This window comes from Euphorbia lathyris, chromosome 2 (assembly GCF_963576675.1).
Source record: "Euphorbia lathyris chromosome 2, ddEupLath1.1, whole genome shotgun sequence".
NCBI classification, from domain to species: Eukaryota; Viridiplantae; Streptophyta; class Magnoliopsida; order Malpighiales; family Euphorbiaceae; genus Euphorbia; species Euphorbia lathyris.
This window is the reverse complement of record NC_088911.1, coordinates 69,262,652-69,276,952: the sequence shown is the minus strand read 5'-3', so window position 1 is coordinate 69,276,952 and position 14,301 is coordinate 69,262,652. Positions and strand designations below refer to the sequence as shown.

Below are 14,301 nucleotides of genomic sequence, written 5' to 3'. Positions count from 1 at the left end.
ATAGCATGTTAGATGTTTTTTTGTGGATCTGAAGTACCCAGAGCAGTACTCTGTTTATGTGGCTATCGGGTCTGAAGTACCCTATTTTTTGATGCTTTATAGTAAAATTTCTGTGTCTAGCGGGTATGAAGTACCCTGTTTTTTGTGTATGTTATTACAGGTTTAGTTAAGACGATTGAACGATGTTGACTTAACTGCTTTTGTAATGCATCTTCGATGTTTTTTTGTAAATTACAGGTCTATACAATGCTTACAATTAGTGTCAATTACTGCTTCAAGAGCTTACAATTATGTGTCAATTACAGCTTCAAGAGCTTACAATTAAGTGTCCATTTTTTTTCAATTACAGGTCTCTACAATACAGTTGTGTGTCAATTAAGTGTCCATTTTTTTTTGTCAATTACATGCTTCATTGCAAATACATAATGAATGTGCTTGCTAATGTCGCCAATATCAACCTTAATCCATACCTAAATAACCTACTCTAGTTTACCCAATACCTTTACATAATTCTAACCAAAACATTAAGCAAACATTCCCATTTTGTGTCAACAAGAACAACATGAAACTTAAGCAATTCATATCATAGAATTCCAATACCAATTCATAACACAAATTAACATTTCATACAAAATCTCATTTCATGCCCAATTGGTATCACAGAATACCAAATACATACCAAAAAATCCAAGAACAATTCAAGGTGCCAAAGAATTCCTATCATTGTTCCCTAAATCCAACCAATACATCTCTAACCCTATTATGACAATAACCAAGCAAACTACATTTCCTATACAGCAGTTCCATGTCCACCTTCTTCCTTGCCTCTCACTCTGCACAGCGATTTCTTTTTCTGCCACCATCTTTTTAGCCAAACTCAACTCGACCTCCAACTCTTCAATCCTTTTCTGAGCAATTGCAATACCTTGTTCGTATATCTTTCTCTCCTCCTTCAATGCTAATAACATCATCTTTCCCCTCCTGCATGGCAATTCATCAATCCACTCAAAGAAATTACAGTCCTTCACCTCCTTAAAACGCCCACAACCAAAAAACCGCCTGCCCATGTTCCCCGGCGTCTTAGCTGTTCGTAGTGGTGAAATGAATCCACAATTGCATCTCACAGGTCCTGACCATTCTTCTTGACTTCCCTGCACCCACGAATTTGAGGATGTTCGACTCATCCTACCTGAAACGCGTTCGGGATTACAATACGGTGGACGGAGAGTTACAATTCGTGCCAGAACGGGAGTGTTGGGTATCCAATTAAGGAATTAGGGTTTGCAATTTGGGAGAGGATAATCGAATTAGGGAAAGGGGGAGAAGAATAAGGGGTGCGATTTTGGGGATTTTTGTTTTTTGGGTTTATATATAAAATATTTAATTTAATCCATGTTTTGCCCCTGGTCAACATTTGGGTCAAAGTGCCACGTAAGCAAAAATGACGGAGTGAGTGAAAAAATCCGTTCTTTGCTAACGGTGTTTATCACGGACCTCCGTTTGCAAAAAAAAAAAACCACAGGTCCCAATTCGCAAATCCGGTATACCACAGGCATTTTTTTTTTTTTTGTACTTATCCCTTTAATAAATAAATGTATTCTCCAAATCTAATCCAACCCATATTGTTTTCACATCAAACTTACACTAGTCTAAGGAAACTAATTTGTAAGGTCAATCCAATTCAACATGCTCAACAAATATATTAAAATTAAACTTAAATTTAAAATTAAAAGTAAACTATTGTTATAGATAATAAAAATACATTAGATTAAAATTTAGTTAATTAATTTAGCGGAACTTAACAAAACATAAGCTTTGGTATTGTATGTTTGGAGAAAAGGAATAAAAATGAAGGGACTTTTAATGGCTTAATGTATATAAATTGGTAAGTTTTGTCTATTAACACCCTAAACTTTTAAAAACGTATCAGTTGATTTTAAAAACCTATCACACATCTATAATTGGCTAAAAACCTATAGTCGGACCCAACTATAGGTATGTGATAGGTTTTTACGGCCAACTATATATGTGTGGTAGGTTTTCAAAGACAACTATATATGGGCTTAATATATCATTTGCCCCCTGAATTTCAAAGTGTCCCGATAGCCCCTGGAACTTGCATAAAATGTTCAGTTAGTCCCCTAAACTTGTATAAAATGTAATCAATTGATCACCGGTTGCAAAAAAAAAAAAGTAAGTTAAATGCGAAAGATGTATTCCACATGTCTTAGAATGTTATTACATAATTCAAATATTACAACCGTAATACCTCAATCTTGATTGTGTTTTTTTAAGACACGTGTAATACATTTTTCGCATTTAACATACTTTTTTACAACCGAGTGATCAATTGATTACATTTTACGCAAGTTCAATGACTAACTGAACATTTTATGCAAGTTCATGAAGTTATCAGGACACTTTGAAAGTTCAAAAGGTTAATCAAGCTTTTTGGACAAGTTAAAGGTACAAATGATGTATTAAACCTATATATATGATAAGTTATTTTAAAAGTTAAGTTTAAAGATGTAAATATGCATTAAGTGAATGAATATGACGCGGGTTGATTCAAAGCAGGATGAGTTATTGAGAAGAAAGGTTTTGGTATTTAATTTTGATTTGAACTTACGAAGTTGATTGATGAGATATAGTACAAAAAAGGAAATTACTCGCACTGGAAGGACCAGGCAGAAGGATGAAAAGTAAACATGTGAGGATGAGTGTAATCGAAAGAAAATATGTGAAGAGGGGCCAAAGGCAAACCTCCATTAATAATACAGTCATCAAATCCTAAAACTTTACAAAGCTTTGGATTAACAAGAGATTGAGGAAAACTTCCACACTTCAAGTGAATGCTAAATCACTGGGCACATTGGACATCTATTGTATACTTCCACTTTATATTTACCTTTTCCCACTTGACCTTGTTCCACAACTGGTCCTTTTTCTGCACATTTTGCACCCTCCACCCCAACTGCATCCCACTTTCTATATTAGCATTAGCATAATACATATTTCAAAGATATCATTTTGAAATTATGGCTACGTACCATTTTTAAGACAAGATAATATTGCAACCGCTGATACCCACACAATTACAATGTTGGAAAATTGCTGCATCTTTTCAAAATAATGGAGACTCTCAAGAAAATCAGCTGAGTTTGTGTTTGTGGTTTTGAGAAGAAGCATTATCCAAAACTCAAAGAGTCACATGCAATGCATTTGGAAACACCATCATATCATCACATGGACTGTGTCAGAACCTATTGCCATGCGTCAACTAATTTATATATTTTCCGATTCAAAATATATTCACCGCATTTATGGGCTTCTATAAGCTAATGGATATTTCATTAAACCATTTTTTGCACGTGAATCAATGTCATCCTTTGAATCACGAATATTCATAAGAACCATCCGATCTGAAGTAAAGAATATTCTCTAAAAATACATAGGATGATTGATATTCACCATCCTTTCTAATATCTGTACATCAAAAGAAAGAGAGTTATTGGATAATGAGAAACGGTTACGCAAAGAACAATGAGTACACAATAGAGCACACATCTGGTACTATAACGCCCCGAAAGCCTTAGGTCCAAATGTGACAATACACTTGCTTTATAGCAAGGTGCACCACCTGACATCATTACAGTTTGAAGGCTGCAGAGTCAACCGAAGGCTGACACATGTCTGGTGAGTCATTAGGGCACATTCTCAGAATTATGATAGTTAGCTCTAACAACTACTATTTATAGGTAAGGTGAGAAATCCACAAGAGGTATGTCTACAGTTACCAATAATCTTATTGTCTTTAATCTCTCTTCAATCTTTGCCAACTTAAGCGTCAGAGTGGGTTTACCGGACGCCGACCCCTCTTTGACCAGCTATTACTCCAATTTCAGGTCATCAAAGGAGGTTCTAGAAGACAACACACATATTGCACAACGGCATTGGTGTGGTTGAGCATGGACGAAAATGTCTTCCAAGTGAGTAATGTTTCCAATTACTGACTTGGCTCAAGGAGCATCAACCAGTCGACCTCCAAGGCCCACAATCCAAGAAGAGCGGGTGGCGGAATCTCAACCAAATTCTCAACAGGCCTCCTATGAACAAAGCTACCAAGAGCCTTTGGACACCCAAGAGCAGCGGTTTCTTGATGAAATGAGTAGACGGTTTCGTTGTAACCAGTTTCAGCGGGATATGGATGGTGATAACATCCTGATTTAATCATGGGGTAAATATGTAATAATATGGAAAGTGAAGGAGCTTACAATACTATATCACACCACCTAGATTAAACCCTGGAAGATACGCCATATAACTGAGATACGACGAAACTAGTAGGATAAGAAAGATTCTCCAGTTGACGTGTATCCGCCATCGTATCTTATATTAATTGTTACATTGGAGATTAAATGGTGTTTTTATATAAATGGTGTTTTTATATCTTCTTCAAAAGAGAATGAATACACTTAAATGATAATTAATGATCATTAAGAGGACTAATGACGTGACTGTTCAATTAGAACACTATTAATGCTCAAAGGTTACAAAAGAGTATATAAATACCCTAACTTGGGTATGTTTCAAGTATGTTGGCTAACTTCCTTCAAACTTTTGCCATTACCCCTTATATTATCAAATATCATACTGATTTTTATCATCGGAGTGCCCCGGCCGAACCGAACGACACCTCTCAATGAAGGGATTCTGATCAAAAAAGTTGGCACAGTTATCAATTGGTGCGGTGAGCGTGGAACTCTATAGAAAATAGAGTTTCACCATGAACAGCAGAATGACGTCGGATGGATTACTAATTCCTCCCACTACTGTGATCCCTATGAAACCCACTATTGGGAGTTCTATGACACCCACTACTGGGAGTTCTACGATACCTACTACCGGGAATTCTACGATGCCCTTGCCATTCCAAATGATGGTTTCCACCTCAGATGTTGTAATAGTGGAAAATCTAGATGCGACATCCCCTCGTACCTTCTTAAATGAGGTAGGAGTTGTTGTTGAAGCCAATATGAGCCAGGAGGCAGGAAAGCGCTTAATAGCGATATTTTGGGACATAGCTGAAAGACTCATGACACCCGTCCAGAACCAAACTCATATCCCCACGAATACGCAACAAGGGGGTGTGTTGCATGGATCTGGCAATGCACGTCATATCTCAAGGATAAACAAACATCTTTACACAAACTTGTCGCCTATTCTCTAGGGAGGCCGAATTACGGGTTCCTTACCAGAATTCTCCTCATACATTCCTCTAGGGATGACAAATCCTCCACCAGCTCAAAGTACTAAATTTACATTTGATTAAGCCAGAAACATTGTCCGACTTGGAATCCCAAGAGAATTATTCAGAGAAGAAGAAAGACCAGAAGTTCGAAGAGAATGATAGCTGTTTGATCCACTCACGGGACAATAGCTACCCTAGAATATGGAGCAACCAGCTCCTAACGTCATAATAAGATCACAACCAGCAATGGAAAGATTTGGGAATAGGAGAGCAGATTATTCAACTCCCCAACCCACCAGCATGGAGGGAACAGATGATGATATAGACAAGCGTGTGTTGGATTCTTTGATGAGATACAGATCTAGGGAACATAAGAGCTCCCTCCAATAAAGATTTACCAATCTCCTTGCGGATCTTAAGTTATGAGAAAGATAGAAGGTTCAAGCCACCCACCCTGCCACATTACAAGGGAGAAGGCAATCTAGAAGCCCACGTGCGCCAATACAAAGAGCTTATGGACGTCTGTGATACTAATGAAGGAATCATACCGAGTCTTCTCAATGACCCTTATTGGTCTGGCTTTTAACTAGTTCCAATCATTTGCTCCAGGTTCAATTGACAAAACAATTGAGCCGAGAAATTTATGTTAAGTTTGCTGGATGTATTCCTCCAACGATCGCGTGCAGAAAACTATATGATCTGGTGCAAGGAGAAGATCAACCATTAAGGGATTATATTGATAAATTCAACCAACTGTGTGTTCAGATCACACAGGTTGATCTCAATACTACCATAGAAGCAATGATCCGTAACAGCACATACAAAAGTAAGGGAAGACTTAGTCACAAATCGCCTCAAAACCCTTATGGAACTGATTGACATGTCCAAAAAGTTCATGGATTTGGATAATGTAAAGAGGGAACGGAAGGCAGTGCTAAAAAGCTGCAAAACTGAAAATGAAGGAAAAGAAATCCCTCGAGATACGCCCCCAAAAAATAGACGTAGCACTCGATAATGGAGGTTCTTTGTCTTCGGGTAAGACTCCTTTTTCTAAATATTGGAGGAGGGAGGTTAGCAAAACTCCAATGGCGGGTCTTATTACTGCTACGGTCTTTTTGGTGAAAGCAATTTTTGTTCTTACCTCGAATGGACATGTGAAGTTCTTCCATTGATCTACACTGGAGGCAGATTTGGCCAAATGATCTGCCTCTATGTTGGATCTGTGTTGTACATGCACCATGAAGGAAAATAAACAAGCCTAGGTGCAGTGGAAATATAAAATTTTATCTATTTCCCTTTTCCAAATATCCATTAATCGTTATTTCATACAAATAGTGATTAAACAAGTGTACCTTTTCTGATGATCTCTCTACCATTGTAAACAAAGTGTCCACTAACTTCTCAACGTGTTTCATGAACAATGGAAATAATAGAAAAGAAAGTGGTTAGTAATCAATCAATGAATAGCAATCTAAATCGATTGCCTCTAAAGGAATCGACACGAGATCAAAGAGAGAGTAAATGAAAGAAGTAATTAGACGAGTGGAGGTCGGAAGAATTTTCTTCTCTTCTATTTGTGTTGGTCGTGCTATGCTAGCCATGAGGTCTATTTATAGCCTTTCAAAATACCAACCCTAATCACATTAGGTTAGAACTCTTAATTAGAATCATATTCTGAATAGGTTTACTATTAGATAAATAAATACAAATATTATCTTTATTTATATCTTAATATAAATAAATAATAATTCTAATCCTAATTAGATATTTATTTATGTTAGAGATTTAATTAATTACAGATATAATCACATTAAACCTTCTAATTAGTATTACCACATAATAAGTTAATTTAACTATAACTATAATCTGATTATAATTATTAATTAATTAATTAAGTCCTCCGATTCCAAGTCTCATGTGTGACCCAATAGGTTCTTACTGCTACTAGTCGTATATATTTATTGGAATTAATTCAACCAGAATAATTTCAACTAAACATATAACAGAATGAGTTCGAAGACTATTACTAGCAGAACCGTAAACATTCCTCAATAGCGATAAGAAACTAGGTTGATACTGATGTTTACCTTTTCGTATTAGGTCCAGTATAATTCGATCCTTCATTAGCTATATCCTTAGACGAATCCGTAACTATGGAATATGTCAAGTTGTATATAATGAGACGTCTGTTTTACTTGTCCGTGTAGGATTAACTCTGAATAGATAGGTTAAGTGAAATCTCCATTTCAACTTTTAACTATATCACCTTGCAAGGATTTCTAGTTAATTCTCCACAAGAGGCTATGGATATATCTCCTATCTATCAGGAGTGACGAATGCTCAATCTAACATTAGCTACCCTGCAATTACTTTATGTGATACCCAACACGTGCTCGCACACACCCTAGAGTCATCCCTGTTATGGATCGTGTTTAAACAGAGTCAAAGTACCACACTCCAAAATCACTAATTAATGTTTATTTGAGTCTGGGGATTACTTATATTTACTAATACCATTTAAGATGAAACAAGTGACATTTAGATAAATCCATCCATCCTGTTATCTCAAGTCGGGTCTCCAATCCTAATGAACTCCTTCACTAGATCTATGTAATTGCCTAGATAGCTCCATATCTAAAGTTTGTGAGATCATCTCTCTGTCCACAATAGAAGACATTATTACACGCAAATCTCAACAGCACTATGTTAATCCTATGAACATATTAATTGACTTGGGGTTGTTTTAAGTTTATTGACTTATTATAAAGTATAGTCCCACTTCATGCTTGTATGAACACTTTATGATTGCTTAAATAAACTTGAGATTTATTTTATTTAACTTAATTAGTTCTGATAAAAGATTAATGCCTTTATATAGTTAAACATACTATATCTTATAAAACAAATGATGACGAATGATTCATTTACAAATAATTTATATCCTACAACAATTATTTATAGACACCAAACCCCAACACACCATTTACTATTTTACTTCTTTCTTGCATAATGCAAATAAAACGATGAACCTCTCCAACATATTGGTGTAGGATTTCATCTTTGACCACATAATTTTTAGTGATTTGATTGACCATCAGCTGTGAATCACTATAGATTACGATCCATTTTGGAGTTATCTCTTTCAGCAAAAGTAGACCCAGTATCATTGCTTCATATTCTGCTGCATTGTTGGTGGTGGGAGAAAGCAAGTTTTCCCGCATAATGGATTTTGATGTATTCTGTGTTGGAGTTTAGTATCCTAAAAACAATTGTTTTAGGATAAAAATATTAATGAATAAAATGTTTATTTAGTCATTTGTTTAATCAGATATATAGCATAAATGTAACTATATATAAAAGGCATTAACCTTTCATAAAGAAAGGAATCCTAAGTTTATTTAAGTAGTTATAAAGTGTTCATACAAGCATGAAGTGAGACTGTACTTTATAATAGACCAATAAACTTAAAATCAACCCAAGTCAAGTAATATGTTATAGGGGTTGGCATATTACTGTTGAGACTTGCATGTAACAGTGTTTTCTGTCGAGACAGAGAGTTGATCTCACAAGCTTTAGATATGGAGATATCTAGACAATTACATGGATCCAGTGAAGGAGTTCATTAGGATTGGGACCCGACTTGAGATAACAGTATGGATTGATTTATCTAAGTGTCAATTGTTCATCTCATTGGTATTAGTAGGTATAACTAATCCTCAGACTCAAACATTCATTAATTAGTGATTCTGGATTATGGAGTGTGATGCTTTGATTCTGTGAGAGCACGATCCACTATAGGGGAGGCCCTGGGGTGTGTGAGAGCAGGGTTGAGTATCACATAAAGTAATTGCATAATAGTTTATGTTAGATTGAGCATTCGTCACTCCTGATAAATAGGAAATATATCCAAATGGCCGCTTGTGGTGAATTGACTGAAATCCTTGGAAGGTGATACAGTTAAGAGTAGAAATAGAAATTTCACTTAACTTATCTTTCAGAGTAAATTCAACCTGTACAAGTAAAAACGGACTATTCGTTATATGTAACCTTGACACATTCCATGGTTATAAGGAATTGACCAAAAGGATATAGTTGATGAAGGATCGTATTATACTGCACCTAATGCGGAAAGGTAATGCGGAAAGGTTAACGTCAGTTTTCAACCTGACTTCTTATTTGCACTGGGGGAATGTCTTAGGTTCTGCTAGTAACAGCTCGCGACGATATTCCGCTATATACATGTTGAAATTAATCAGGATGAATTAAATTTCAACAACTATATACGGCTAGTAGCAATAAGGACCTAATGGGTCGCACATGGGACTTGAAACCAGAGGATGAAACTGTAATTAGTGGGATATTAATACATGGGCCAAAATTTTGTAATTAATTAGGGATAAATTAATGGATTATCAGATAATATTAATTAGAGGTTTTAATGTGATTATAACTCTAATTAATTATCCCTAACATAAATTAAATAACTAATTAGATTAGTATTATTGTCTAAATATAATTAGTTATTATTTAGATAATAATAAGTATTTATTTAATTATCTAATTAATAATTCTATTCCAAATAGGATTCTGATTAATTAATTAACTAATGCAACTAGGGTTAGGGTTTGAGAAGTCTATAAATAGACCCCTCTCCCTCCATATTTCAGCCAACACAAATTAAGAGGCTAGAGGAACCGTTCTGAAATCATCCCGGCTTAATTACTATCTTTCTTACTCTCTCTTTGATCTCGTGTCGATTCCTTTAGAGGCAGTCATTGCGATTGCTATTATTAAGGTTGATTACTAACAGTTCTTCTTTTATGTGTTAATCATTTGTTCGTGGTTCACGGATTAAATCTAAGAGTTGTGGGCACTTCGTTTGCAACTGTAGATAGTTCGTCGGACAAGGTATTTCATTCTATCCCTCTTTATATGAAATAACAATTAACATATCTTGGAAAATGGAAATAGATACAATAGATAAAATTTTACTATTCCGTTGTGCCTAGACTTGTCTATTTTTCTACATTCCGACCCTTTATTGACCACACCAATTCTTGCCGCTTCAGTAGAGGATGCTCCATCATTGTACATTGTCCACTCTTCTTCTTTTTACTTTGGGGGAATCTTGAATCTCTTTTATAAATTCATTAATTAAGTCTGTAATATCTGAATTTTGAGAGCGAATCTTCCCTCATATCGAATATTGAATTCGCCAAGTCATATGGGCCACTCCATCACTCTACTTGATTTTTTAGCTTCTATAATACTTTTCACATTAGGATGATGGTTTGTACGATCATAGTATGCACTTGAAAATAAGGTCTGAGACAAATGGAGGTATGCAAGAGCCATCTTGTCCAGCTTTGAATATCAGGTCTCAACATCTTTTAACACTTTACTGACATAATAAATGGGGAATTGTTTGCCTTCTTCTTCTTGGATAACCACTATACAAACAACTTTATCTGTGATAGAGACGTACAAATATAGATCTTCTCCAAAAACATGTGTGCTCATCAATGGGGGTTCGTCCAGGATTTGGTTTATGCTCTCAAAAGCTTGCTCGCAATCTAGTGTCCACTCGAATGTTTTCTGCTTCTTGATTACCTCATAGAAAGGTAAACATCTTCTGGTTGAACATGATATGAACTGCCCTAGGGAAATGATTTGCACATTCAGCCTTTGTACTTCTCTAATATTCTATAGAGCCTTTATCTCTAATACTGCTTTTATTTTATCTGGATTTGCACCCACCCCTTTTTGGCTAATGACAGCCCAGAAATTTTCCTGAGGTGGCTCTAAATGTGCATTTCTCAATATTAAGCTTCACGTTGTATTATTGGAGAATTTGTAGGATCTCTTTGATGTCTTTGATGTGTCTTTCCAGGGAAGGACTCTTGATGATCATGTCATCAACATATATTGAGAAATTGTCTCCTTTCTTCCTTTTAAAGATTTTCTTCATCATCCTTTGATACGTTGCTCCGAAATTTTTTAATCCAAAAGGCATGACTTTAAAACAGTATGTGGCCTGATGGGTGACAAAGGAAGTTTTGATCCGATCTTCTAGCTCCATCCTTATCTGGTAGTAGCTGGACTTAACATCTCTAAAGGAATACACTTCATAGTCGACGGTTCCATCTACCAAGATGTCAATGCAGGGTGACAAGTAGTTATCTTTTGGGCACGCTTTCTTGAGATTACTGAAATCGATGCACATTCGATATGAGTCGCCTGCTTTTTTTACAAGGACAATATTTGCTAACCATTTGGTGTATATTATTGGTGTGCCCTATTCTTAGGTATTGGTTCATATGTATTGTATTACGCTTTTGATTATTCTTGGACAGATACACTATTTATGTTACATTAATAAAGGCATTAATCTAGTTCATTTATATATTGTGCTATAATATGAATAGAGAATCCATTGATTAATAATCGTAAACCCATATCCCAAGTTTATTCTATCATAGTAATGATTATAACCACAGACTTGTATATTCGACGACTGTATGGTAGTAATTGATACGAGCCATAGCACTTGATAAGTTAGTTGTGAATATGGGTACATATTGTACACATGTGGCTGGATCGATCCGCCCGAGAAAACTACACGGTGGTTGTGTCATAAGTTTTCTTAAGTAGGTCTCTAACGGTCTTTAGACCAGATTTCCTTATAATATCAATGTGGAATCTGGTTCACTTTGACATACACCTAACAGGTCTGTAACAGGATTCCAAATATGAGTATGATTGGGTGAATGGGTGAACATATTGGTATTGATAATGAAGTGATGGAACTACCACTATGTAATAGTGAGATGATATCACAGGCCACTTGATAAGTGAGATTGATAAGTGTGTGGCTACACTCAGATAAGTAGTTTACTTATCTGATTCAGTAATCTACTTATGATCAAGAAATATCATAAGCAATAGAGAGATGACAGCCGCCATGCCTCTAGTTTATAATATCGATATCGAGAGGTAAAATACGTTAAGAGATAACTATATGTTCTCTGCATCTTTAGACTGCTGAAACTCTGTCTTAGTTGGGGGGCAGCAAAGGTTTGCTAGAACCCACTTAATGTCTGTGGGCCAGAAGCCTATTGCTAGCTAAGGATAGTCCCACAGGATCGTGCACATCGAACATCTGAGTTAGAACTTATAGAACGATACATTGGAAAGATGGAATTAATTAATTGATTGGCAGTAAAATGTCAATGCAATTAATTGGTGGTTAATTAATTGATTAATTGATACTTTGTATCAAGATAATTGATGAATGGTCTTAAGTGTTGAGTATTTAATTGATTAATTAGTTTGCAGGATATAATTAATTAATTTGTAAATTACTTAAATTGCATTCGGTGAATAATTAATTAAATTAATATGTCAATTTATTAATTAGTGTTATTTATTTAATTTGGGTAATTAAATTTAATCTAATCATAATTAATTTCATAAAATAAATATTATTGGTATTTATTTATGTAATTAGATTAGGATTGAATTAGTTTTATAATTAACCAATTAACCCTAAACCAATTAGGTTTAGAAATATATATATATATATATATATATATAGTTCACTTTTAATGGGTATTACCCAATCCATGGGTATCTAAAAAAATGTGTACATCAATTAATGCAATATATTACCTAACTATTTTGCTCTAATTCATTTTCTCTTTCATAATAAATTTTTTCTAGGAAATGAAAATATAAATTTTGAAACTTAGTATCATTTTGAAAAAAGTAATTGGTCTCCCATATGCCTTTGTAGGCAACTCTTCTGAGGATAGAACATACTAGATGTTGAAAATATAAATATGAGCAAAGTTGGTCTCCCATATGCCTTTGTAGGCAACTCTTCTGGCCCCCTACTGAACCTACACCTCCACCACCTTCTATGCCAGTTAGTACTTCACCCTCTAAATCAAATACTGTTGAGCCTCGTAAGCGCTACAAGAAGAAAATCCCCAAGGTTAAATTTCATCTTACGAAGGACATTTCTTCTGATTAATCTACTGATCTTGACCCTTCCAAAATCACCATTCCTTTCCCCACAATACCTACTGATCTAAATCTGGCTCTTGAGCCATCCACACAAAATCAAGCCTCTGTCCCTACATCAAGGGAACAAGCCAAGTCTGAAAACTCTGAACCCAACTTGGGCAAAAACAATGAGACAACACCCTCTGCTTAAAATCCTTCCTCTACATCTGAGCATGCTTCTAAGGATTCTACTACTGATCCTACTCTTCCTGCTTCTGGTTTGGATACCACCATTACCTCCAATCTCACCCCACCTCACTTTCCTTATACTTCACCATCCAAACAGCCAGAACATGCTCAAGGTCAAGCCTTTGAGACTTTAACTGAAAATGTATAGCAACGATTTACTTCTCCTTCATTTCAAGTTGCTTCATTTGAAGGTCAAAATATTCTGGATGCTGCTTTTGCCTTAGTGGCTGATATGGCTAAGTCTCAAGCCTTTGCCTCCACCTCATCTGCTCCTTCTACTGAGCACACTCCTCTCAGCGAGATCATGATGCTGATAACTGAAATAACAAGCATGCAGAGTCTTTTTCAAACTCTGACTGGCATGGTCTCTTAGTAAAGTTCCCACGCCTTTGCTGATCGGATGGCTGCACTACAACTCATGATGGTTCAACATATGAACCTTCTGAATGCCAAACTCTGAGCTCTTCCTATCCAAGTGGCTACTGTTGAAGACATCTCTCAAAGTCTATCCTTCAACTTCCAGCAACTGAATACTGAGCTCAACAAAATCTAGCAGTAACTTGGTTCAGCACCAACTTCTGTTGTTGATCAACTCTCCGAATCCATACGCCTTCTGAACATCAGCAGAAGTGCTATAGAGACATTAGACAAGAAGACCTATGCTATCTACAAACAGAATTCTGACATTTTCAAGCATGTATAAACTCTTGCCAACCAGAACCAAATTCTGGACTATGCACTCCTAAGCATTCACCAGAAGTACATTGCTGCTCTTGCTGAATGTGTTGTTTGTGTCT

At 35.8% G+C, this 14,301-nt stretch overlaps 1 protein-coding gene across 1 annotated transcript; it reads right to left on the bottom strand.

The window, feature by feature from the left end:
* Window positions 1–565: 565 nt before the first annotated feature.
* LOC136220549 (uncharacterized) lies at window positions 566–3,280 on the bottom strand. Its single transcript, XM_066008361.1, has 3 exons — window positions 3,051–3,280; window positions 2,909–2,974; window positions 566–1,189 (listed from the first exon to the last, which is right to left on the bottom strand). Exons 1-3 carry the CDS (start codon window positions 3,187–3,189, stop codon window positions 699–701), a joined length of 696 nt encoding a protein of 231 aa, XP_065864433.1. The 5' UTR covers window positions 3,190–3,280; the 3' UTR covers window positions 566–698.
* Window positions 3,281–14,301: the final 11,021 nt, after the last annotated feature.